This window comes from Cynoglossus semilaevis, chromosome 15 (genome assembly GCF_000523025.1).
Source record: "Cynoglossus semilaevis isolate Cse_v1.0 chromosome 15, Cse_v1.0, whole genome shotgun sequence".
Taxonomy (NCBI): Eukaryota; Metazoa; Chordata; class Actinopteri; order Pleuronectiformes; family Cynoglossidae; genus Cynoglossus; species Cynoglossus semilaevis.
This window is the reverse complement of record NC_024321.1, coordinates 19,180,392-19,190,949: the sequence shown is the minus strand read 5'-3', so window position 1 is coordinate 19,190,949 and position 10,558 is coordinate 19,180,392. Positions and strand designations below refer to the sequence as shown.

The 10,558-nt window shown below is 41.5% G+C and overlaps 2 protein-coding genes across 11 annotated transcripts in view; both read right to left on the bottom strand.

Moving 5' to 3' along the window:
• afap1l1a (actin filament associated protein 1-like 1a) overlaps positions 1 to 5,607 on the bottom strand; it is a 21,919-nt gene extending 16,312 nt beyond the window's left edge. Inside the window, exons 1-3 of one of the 5 annotated variants that reach the window (XM_008327643.3) lie at positions 5,383 to 5,607; positions 4,296 to 4,380; positions 3,923 to 4,102 (exon numbers count right to left, since the gene is read on the bottom strand). Coding sequence is in view for 1 of the 5 variants with exons in the window: in XM_008327642.3 (XP_008325864.1) it covers positions 2,184 to 2,205 (22 nt within the window). In the remaining 4 variants the exon portion in view is untranslated. The other 4 variants (XM_008327646.3, XM_008327644.3, XM_008327645.3 and 1 more) reach the window with 4 other exon arrangements.
• A 122-nt stretch (positions 5,608 to 5,729) lies between these two features.
• Positions 5,730 to 10,558, bottom strand: part of ablim3 (actin binding LIM protein family, member 3) — a 39,196-nt gene continuing 34,367 nt past the window's right edge. For 4 of the 6 annotated variants that reach the window (XM_025062944.1, XM_025062945.1, XM_017039574.2 and 1 more), the window contains 9 exons: positions 8,544 to 8,660; positions 8,099 to 8,169; positions 7,821 to 7,989; positions 7,672 to 7,695; positions 7,492 to 7,547; positions 7,327 to 7,393; positions 7,217 to 7,224; positions 7,002 to 7,082; positions 5,730 to 6,897 (listed from right to left, as the gene is read on the bottom strand). In XM_025062944.1, coding sequence (XP_024918712.1) covers positions 6,784 to 6,897; positions 7,002 to 7,082; positions 7,217 to 7,224; positions 7,327 to 7,393; positions 7,492 to 7,547; positions 7,672 to 7,695; positions 7,821 to 7,989; positions 8,099 to 8,169; positions 8,544 to 8,660 — 707 coding nt within the window. In that variant the 3' untranslated portion in view covers positions 5,730 to 6,783. Of the gene's footprint in view, positions 6,898 to 7,001; positions 7,083 to 7,216; positions 7,225 to 7,326; positions 7,394 to 7,491; positions 7,548 to 7,671; positions 7,696 to 7,820; positions 7,990 to 8,098; positions 8,170 to 8,543; positions 8,679 to 10,558 lie in introns of all 6 variants that reach the window. The other 2 variants (XM_008327647.3, XM_017039576.2) reach the window with 1 other exon arrangement.

Sequence of the window (10,558 nt, the reverse complement as noted above, 5' to 3'; positions counted from 1 at the left end):
ATAAAAGTACATATAAGTGTAGTCAAACATGTCTGGACATCAGTGTGTCACTAAGATCAAAGGACTGATGTCAGTGATGAAAAGTGCTGTAAAAAATCTCCATTCAGACTCTAAAGTCTTTGGAATAACAAAAGAACAATGAGTTTGGAGACTTTAAATATAAACAGTGTTTAATATCAGAGTCTGTAGAGCTGATAAACAGATGTTTTCAACAATGACATCATTACAGACATTTACTGACAAACAACGACAGTCAGAAGCTGCAGCGTCTGTAAAGATTCACACAAATACTTCTTCTGTCATGTGAACGTGGACATTTCTGAATGCCTGATTAGAACCGTGGTCCAGGTCAGTGACCAGAGGCGCTGTGACGACAGCAGACCACATCAGAACTCTGACCTCAAAGTCCAAACCCAGATCAAATCTAAGGCTCATTTATATCAAGTCAACTTTAACATAAACTCCACTTTTATTCAAATGACATTCATATGAGGAGCATTCCAAACATCTCAGAGGACAGAAGACATTAGCATTAGCATTAGCATCTAAGATGACCAGTACACTTCATCTGTGGATCAGTCCAGGGTCCAGCAGACCACTGCTTTGGCAGCAAGCTCTTCCATTTCAGCTAAAACAATAGGAACATTTCATGATATTTCAGACAATCCCACCACTGCAATGCATCTCCACAGGGACAGACCCTCCCCTCTCACACCCACCTGATGCTCTGCTTCTCACTGAGGTGAGCGTGGTGGAAACAAAACCTTTGTTGCTCTGCAGCTCCAGCTGTTCTGGACACAGAGAGTGAAAACTCCATTTCTCCCATCAATCCAACCTCTCCAGGATAAACATTAAATTTAAATACAGACAACCTTTAACAGTGGGGGGGTGGGGTGGTGTTTTACTATGTAAAACACCAGAGCTAACATTAGCTACAACAGTCCTGATTCAGACACCAGAGCTAACATCCGTTTTTTTTAACATACTTGGTGTTTATTGATTCAGAAGTCAAAATAATGTATTAAATTTATTAAAATTTAAAACCAATATTTTTTAATAAAAATAATTATTACAAAGCTTTTAATTGTTTTTTATACCATGTTTAACATCTGAAATTGAATTTACTTTAAGTGTGTGAAAAGTGTGAAGAAACTAGTTTTGCTGGTTGATGAGACTGTTTAGTTGCTGGAACTTTAATCAAAATTAGTGTTTTTGTCCCAGTTCCTGCAGCCTCTGCTGCGTTGAGTCAAACGGTCCATAAACCTGTAATGACTATCACATGTTCACCTGCCTGGCACTGACTAACACTGAGTCTTTATGGAGCTATGCTGTCTTTCCAGCTCTATAGGCAGCAACACAAGCAAAGGTGTAAAACATCAAACAATGTGAGTCAACACAACAACATTTCACAATTGAAATACTTCCTGGGGGAGGGGAGGGGGGGCACACCTCCACTGCCACCTCTGTGGCCAGGTCCTATGTGTAAGTGAGTCTGTTTGCTTCTCACAATGTGGAAAAGCTTCAGGGAGGGTTGAGGGGGGGTGCACCACTCCCAAAAAATGAACAAAAACATTAAGTAAAAACAGGTTTTTTTCTATTTTCAACTCTGACAACATTAAACTGCAGCAGTTCCTGGAGGGAGCCCTGACCCCAGGGGTCAGATGGTGCATTAAAGCCAAACTTCAGTCCAAATGTTTACCATGAACAAACCCAGAGAGATAGAGTGTGAGTCACAGTACAGAACAAGACTCCAACAGAGCCTCAGCATTCTGCCTGGGGGGTAAGGGTGGTGCTGTTGCACCAATAATGTGTTTTTAGTTAGCAGAGTAGGGGGAATTAAAGGGAACCGGAGGTGTCAGTGGGTTCTGTGGCCGTTCCCACACAATGATGACAACATCCATGTCATTTCTAATATTCAACTCTCTGCATGGACACTTCCTCCAGAACCTCCACTGGGTCACAGAGCATGAAGCCAGAATGTGACAGTCAGAGGTGTGAGGAAGGAAAGCATGGGGCGTGTAAGAAGAAGGTCACGCCGTTTTAACCTGACTCTGCAAATACTGACACTAAAGGAAACGTGCACGTGTGTGAATGCCTGTGACCAGGCAACACATCAGTCAGCACTAAAATCAACACGACACCACTGCATCTCCGGAGTCCAGATAAGAGAAGTTACAACTTACATGTGTTGCCATTGGCGTCCATCGCCCCGGAAGAGTCCGACTCAGCGCAGAACCATGAGAGAGTGAACGTGTGTGTGTGACTTTTCGTGTTGCAGCCAGTGTGTGTGTGTGAACAAAGTGCTGCTGTCAGATAAAGAGCATACATCACACAGATCAGTGGGTTAGGGACCGGAGCCAAGTTGCTCTGCTGGGTCCTAGAGCCGGACTCACTGTCAAACTATCACTGCTGTCATCAGAGAGGAGACGTTGGATTTACCAGGAGAATTAATTGACTGAACGGAAACACAATCAGCCACAGCTAATGTTCATGTTTGTGCCATCTTAAGGTGAAAATGTTTATGAGCCACTGTGTTTGAAAATGCTCCCTGTCCCATGGACAGAATCAGGTGATGCTAGTTATTTGTCTAGTAGAGACACACTCCCCAACTCTGAATTCACTGACTCAGCGTAAAAACCAGGGGATTAATCCAGTTCCATCTGTCTGTCTAATTGGTTGTTCTTATAATCAGTATTAAAGAACTGAATAAATGGAGAAAATATAAGGTCACAGTTGACAGGGCTGGTATATTAGAGATTCTTATCCACACACATTCTCAGTTTGTTTATATGTTTACAGCCAAAAGCTAATTTAGCAAACAAAAGCAAAATACGGTGCTTCCAGCAAAGAACTAATTAACTGAGCGTTAAGGTTAAGTCTACCAATTTGCCTAAGGTTAATATTAAAACCATTGATATTGTTTCGAAGGAAGAATGCGTGTTCAAACAAAGCGCCGTATTTTCAACACGGCCTCAAGGATTTAATGATGTTACAGATATACTATTATCTGTCACGATCAGACATACAACACTACCCCCCCGCCAGCAGGAAGGAGTGGCTGCATCTGTGGTTCACCACCAAAACAATACAAAAGCCACAAAAACCAGTTATACACTGAACACCATCACACTGTATGAGAAACTCAGGTAAAGAGCCTCACAGAGATGTATCTCCATGAGCCCCTAGGGGGCTCATGGAGATACTGTTGGGATTTTTAATGTACTTTATAAATTTATAACCTAAAAAAAAATCCTTTCTGCATTTTATCAGTCCATATTGGTCGATTAGACAATTTTCTGTTTATATTTTCATTGCACATATTTAAAGTTAAACATGAATAAATAAATCTGTATATTATTTGGACGGCCTATTTTATTTATTCAAAAAATATTGGGGTTTACATTTATACTAAGCCAGGATTAACAGAAACCAACTTTTAAAATGATACAAAATTATTTGTTAAAAAAAAGTTGAGGTGGGTTTTAATGTTTGACTGATACCTGTTAACCCAAAAATCTACACTCATAACTCACTACACTGACATGTTTAATCAACTGAAGGTCTGTAAAATTCTACCTGATTCTGTGAAGTGCAGTGACACTGACGTTGGTTCAGTGTTTTCTGACTGTCGACAGCACCAACATACCTGGTCCTGATCTGGATGAATCCGTGCCAACCCTGTTCACCCACACAACCAACTTGTCTGGACAAACCACAGGAATGCTCCTGCATTTATACAGTATTACAGTCTTAGTGAAGCTCAGCTACTGCCGCCGCGTTCCTCAGACTTAAACCACGTGTTGAACAACCGTACAGTCTGCCTGTTAACTGGTGGTTAATGTTTCAAAAAAGTTACATCTTACCTCATAATCCAGGTACTGTTTATACCTGTCATCAAATTCAAACTCAGTTCATGACTTACCTTACAGCATCACCTCTTGTATTTTGGTTTAAGTCCTTCTTCTGTCTTTCTGCCCTCTAGTGTTGAGTCTGTGCCATCACCTGCTCCTGGATTAATGTGTTCCATCTTGGTTTTCTTGCACAAACGTCGAGGTGACGACACATCTTGAGTGAAAACAGTCCTGTTGCCAGGTTGGATACGCTGTTGTCAATATACATGACAACATTAGATCTGTGTTAATTCAATTGTAATGCTTAATTATTTTTTGCTGTTTTTAGCAGTTCAAAATCAAACTTTAAAATAACAACAGCGTCGAGTATCTCTGGAGGAGCGACTCGCGTTTGTGGAGACAAAATAAAACCAGAATTAACTGGTTAAAATGATGACAACTAACCTCCGTATTAATGAAGATAACTGAGGCCAACGTCAGCTTTTACTGTAGGCCATAAACAGGATGCCTGGGGCGCCACCTGCTGATACTGGTCATTAAAAGAGATTAAAACAAAAATTAAATTGAATAAACCGCGGTAATAATATGTAGCCTGAACTGGCGCGCTTTTATGTTTTTTAATAAAAATCAATTAAAATGATCAAACTGATTTTTAATGAAAATGTAAAACTTTAATATAAAAATTTCGAAAAAACAACTTACAATAAATGTCACAGTCATTCTTACCAACGACGTAGCTTCTTATAATTAAAAACTTCAGGATAATCCTTCGTTTGAATGTCGTCACTGTCTTAAAACTGGAAAATTAAAAACATTTAACAACAACGGACAGAATTTTCGTTTTATCCTAGGTGAAGTCTAAACGGACAGAATTTTCGTTTTATCCTAGTCCTCACTTTTACATCTTTTTGTGAATTTCTGTGAATTTGTTTTTGTCAGCGCCGTCTAACGTACCGGTTTATTGGCATCGGAATTATAAATATCACTACATTTGCTTATCAGTGAATACATTCATTTAAAAAATCTCGAATTACTTCAACTGTTCATTTAGAGCTCAGACTTGTTTCTTTCTATCCATCATGGCGCCCATTTATCCCTGACCCGCGAAAAAACTGGCGACGTCGACGCGAAGTACGACTGTCTCCCTCTCACCTTAACCACAGCATTTTTATGGCGCACAGTTTTGTAAATTGTGCCAATACTGCCATAAATATTTACTCGTCATATCGTGAGCCTGTACCTCCAATCAACGCAAAATGTAAAACTGTTAATAAAAAACGAGAGACGTTTTTGGTTTTAGTACTACTAACTAAACTACTGTTCAATTGACGTATTTGTTCTGTGAACTTCGCCTCTGACGTAACACTGAGCTGTGAGCCATTAACTGTTAGCCGCACCCCGTCTGTCATTAAAGTGAAATTTAATCGATGTTGGATTTAGCTTCTCATTCCATTTCATTAAAAATGATTAAAAAGAGACAACTATATGGATCCCATAAAGGAACATGGGGAAAAATACTTATGTTGCTCACCTGAAACTTTCAGTCCCTTTGGGGAATCTGTACAATCGGGTGGCCGCGGAGACTAAACCAGAACACTTCCTGGAGGCAAGTTAAGAAGCTCCATTCTTTACGTTTCTGATATTAAAATGTTCAGAATTATTTTCAGGGTTAGAAAATGTAATCAAATTAAAGGGAACACAGTTTAACACTTGATGAGATATGAAACGATAAACCTGGTCAAAACTGTTGGCGACACAGACCGGTCTGAACTGGTTTCAGTCACTGACGTCACACACCTGCACAAATCCACACATCTGTCAAAGCACAAGTCACAGAAACAAAACAGCGTATTATAACAGAGATCTTTAATGAAAGGGTTTTTTTTTCATGGCAAAAACGTTAAATAATATAAAGTTAGTAAAGTCTTATCAACCCTGGATCTGTGTTGTTGTGTTAAACACCTTTCACTGAGTCAATACAATCTCTGTCCCTAAAAAATCGAGTGGATATTAATAAAGTATTGATAAAAAAACCATCAATAATTAGATTAGTGTGAACAGACTTCACTTCTTACTTTAAAACTAATTTATTGCAGTGAGTTTGATGAATCAGAACAGATCGGCCTAAAACACTTGTCCATAATATAAAATCTACAGGATTGCACATTCTTGTAGGTGACCACACGGCTGCACAGTGAAACTGCATCTATTGATGACGGCTAACTATTCTGACATCACTTTTATATTAAACATGTAGTTATGGGCTACTCTGCTTGTCTGAATCCTCACTTTGGTTTTCATTTCTTACACAAATTTACGTGAGTCGTACATAACCACCTCAGACTGGGTCACGTCTGTCGGTCAGTGTTCGTCTAAACCAAAGGTACACAGTATTCAACGGGACAAACGTAAAAGCAAAAGCAGGGCTATTGTAAACATAATGAGTGTAAACCAAGGCAAATTCAACTGTAGGCTCACATCCTCGTTCTCTCCTTTATCCTTCACAACAATAAAGTGTCAGTAAAGACATGTTTGTTCTACATTCTACTCATTTCGATTGCTGGTGCTGCAATCAGAACTAAGAGCATAATGAATAAGGCAAAAACACAACGCTCCTCAGTGAGTGGACCGACCACAGCTGTGGTCACAGATACCCGCTTCACTCTGTGGTCTCACACCGACACAGTCGTCACATCCTTCAGCTTCATAGTCACCACTACAACACTACAGTCTCTATTGCATACTCCAAACTGGCTGCATGAGCAGCCTGCAAACAGTTTTGTGTCCTTCCTGGCTCATCACATGAGGAGTTCTAGAACAGGTTCTCAGCCATGGCAGTGAAACTGAGTAAAAGTTTTAAAGTCTTAAAAGTCATTTAAAAGTCTTCAGCTCTGTCCGTGGCATTATTTAACAACCGTCCACTGAATAGTCACTAAAACAGCCGAGCGTGTTTCTTCAGCTCGTTTCTCTTCCACAGAGCCAGTCGGTCGAAGTCCTCCATCGTCATTCCAAACACCTGGACAAACTCCTCTGGGGATAGGTGGCGCTGTAACACAGGCGACAACAAACATCAAGAACTGCATAAATGAAGGTTCAGAAGAACTGTTCCACATGTTCTGTAGGGTTCTTCTGCACAGATGGTCTTCTTACCTCAAGCCTGGCTCTGTCCACATCTTTTGGCAGTCGGTTGCGCCCTCTAGTGGTAACAATAAGTGCTTCGTAGGGGTAGATCTATAGGGAAGAACACACAATAACTGACCACAGGCACATGTTGAACAGGAAGATTTATTAAAAAAAAAAAAGCAGAACAGTGTGACGATGTAGCAGAGTGAATAATTAAGGTAGGAAATGAAGTAAAAACTCACCTTGTATTCTGTTGGGACAGAAACAGATTCAGATGAGTACCAGAGAAACAACATGGACTTAATTGGTTTAATGTGATCAGTGGAAATGATGAAAATTCATATTAACTTACCCCTGCTGCCCCAGTTGACCTCACTGCCACTGTCATACTGGTACTGGTAGCAGTCGGCACTCTGAGGCTGCAGTGCATGAAAGAACACATAAGGAACAAAAGTGACTTGGTTTCAAAAGGAATCAGGAACTTTATTAAAGTGTTCTTGGACAGTACCACACTGACCCTCTGGATGCCGTTGCGTCCGTATCCTGGTAGTGACGCAGACTTACACACAAAGTCTGCAAGAAAAAAAAAAGAGCATGTGGTTTTTTTCTTACTTGCAGTGACAGGTCAGTGCCAGAGGGAGGAGCTCACGCCTAACAAAAAGGTTTTATGAAAACTTAAAACATTAAATGAACTCACCACTGTCAGTGCAGAACTGTGGAGCTGTGGAAAAGACAAACACAGACATGTTACTGCCCCGACCCTCTCTGACCCTCTACAGCCCCACTGCCCTCAGCCTAAAACCCCATGATGACGGTGCACAGACAGACAGGAGGGTGGAGGCTTACAGCCGTTGACGGTGTTGTTAAACGTGGCCGTGCCGTAGCCCGTGGTGGTGAGCGTCTCCTTGCTCCCACAACGAGAATTCCTCGCACTGCCCCAGGGGTCGTTGTCATAGGAACCAGATCTGGCTTTCATCTCCTCCTTCAGGATCATCCTCCCAATGCCACTCCCGATCTGAAGGAGGTGACAGAGAGGAGAAGGCACGGTACAGTAGCCTCAGAGAGGAAAGAAGGAAGACGTGGATTTTCCTTCTCCGTGAAGAAGAAAAAAAAGAAACCCTCACCCTCTGTAGACTGTGACTCCAGGTCTCCTCGTCTCCTCCTGTTGAGAACCGTCTCCTTGGGGCCCAGTACGCTGAAAGAGAAGACAGATATTCATGAGTCTGTTCTCTTTGGGAGTGGAGTTCACTGACAGAGCGGAAGATGAAGATGATGATGAAGATCACTGTAAAACATACAGAGCCAGCACTTGGCATAGGCCACACACTGGGTCGCCATCTGCTGGGGTGGAGTGTAGCAGTACAAATGTTTGCTGCACCCTCAGTCTGTCACAGGTGAAAAAGAACTTTTCACACTAGCTTTCACACTCTCATTCACACCAGTGTTCAGTTTATAGTGAACTTTAACCTAATCCACAATCTGCATGTTTTTGGACTTTTTTGAAGAACCTGGAGAATTTAAGGAACCATGTGGTCCAACCTGACACGTGAACTCATGACCCTGTGGTACCTTTAGGGGAGCTGGTGTAGGGGTAGTAGTCGGGCTCTGAGGGGGTGTAAGGCTCAGGAGAGTAGGTGGACAGCCTGGAGGAGCGGAGGAGGTCCTCACTGGTTCTACTCTTGGTGGCTGTGTCCAAATGATGGTCTGTAGTTTTTTTAAAAAGAGAAGACACAGTGGGATTTGGTTAAACAATAGTTTGGCTTTAAAAAAATGAAAATAAAACAAACCCAACTATCCCCGAAACATCAATGACCGACAGCCTGTGCTACCATGGAGCCTGAGAGGACCATGTGTAGAGATTACACCGATGGTTCCAGGACTAAATGTGGTTATGTTTGAAGTGTGACTTTTGTCTTTGGACAGTACATTTACAAATGTCTACACTCTGTCTGGACAGCCAGTATCTAAAACTCTGTTCTGATTGGTTAACAAAGTGACATGAGACTCAACAACAAAATGAAACGGTCAACATCCCAAAATAACAAACTACTAAAATGTAGCTGGAACATGTAAAACATCTGCAGCAAAATCAATATTTCAACTGCCGACATTGAGTTTCTGTTCAACCTGAGGCTCACGGCACTGTCATGGTACGGCTGCCTCTGTTCACTGTAACACAGTCAACAGAACTGAATGGTGGTGACGTGTGGTGTGATGTCACCACCATGTGGTGTGATGTCACCATTAGCCAATTTAGCCTCAGTTCACAAGCTACAGAATTCCTAACACATACCACATCACAACACCAGGGGTCAGTCATTCAATTTTGTTTCTGCCTCAGCAAGCAGTTTAAAACACACACACTCACACACACAGATACTGTACACAGAAGTGGTGTTTGCGACCACACTGTTTAATTCAATAATTCACTCTTGTTGACAGAGACAAAGGACGAGCGGAGAACCGTACTTACAGCAGCAAGGCCGTCAGGTAAAGTGGAGCAGAGGTTGAGGGGCAGTGAAAATAAGTGATTGGTGCAATAAAAAAGAAAAGAGGTGAAAAGGAGAGGGAGACGTTATTGGACGGTCCCAGAAGGAGAGCAGACATTTTTACCTCCTGTAGGAAGTTCAAGCACAAGCCACAGAAACTCTGGTGTGACACCAACTTCACAGGGTTCTCATCAGTCAGAACATAACTGGCCACTGAGCTGTGGTTGCTGTGACAACCAATCAAGGATTTGACTGTACAGTACTGCCACTGTGGGACTGTGTATGGGCCAGTGACGTAGGACTGATGTAGGGGTCAACAAAGGTCACCGACTCATCCACACACACTACAAGGAAACATGCAGGACGATGACAAAAATAATAATGAAACTCCACACTTCACAGACAGGATAATAATGATTCATATTTTATAACAAATGTTTAGAACGTTGACAACAGTCAGGAGTTCTGGCCTCGACTGATCATCTGCACTGGAACAGGAAAAAGACACGGACACAGCCGACGTCGTTGATCTTGGTGGGAGGAGGACGATGATTGGACGACACCGAGAAATTAACTACAGCAGAGACGATGTCAGACGACTGATAGAAGAAGACGGTGACATCAACTACCATAAATTATTATTAGGTTGTCGTGCTGTTAGGTTCAGCTAAACAGTTCTGATGACTGGACAGATGGTTCTAGAGGTACATGCTGAAGTACTTTTGGAGTATCAGTACCTCTGGAGAATATTCTGGACTGTATTTGTTCCTTGTTTGATTGTTTATATAACATACACGAACTTCACTTCTATTTATAAGAGGATTAAATTAACTGGACAGTAAAGAATGAGAAGACTTTAAGTTAAATATCTGAAAAATATTGGTTAAATCATCATTTAAAACATATGGAAGTTAAAGGAAATGTTAATATGAAATATAATTTATAACATATATGAAATGCCTTCTACTTTCGGGAGCCCTTTCGTTTTGTTCTGCTGAACTCTGTCTCTCTGTCTTCGTGCTGACAAATGAACTTCCATTGATCTGGGTTTGGTCACGATGGCTTCAGTTACAGCTACGTCAATAGTAACGGAGG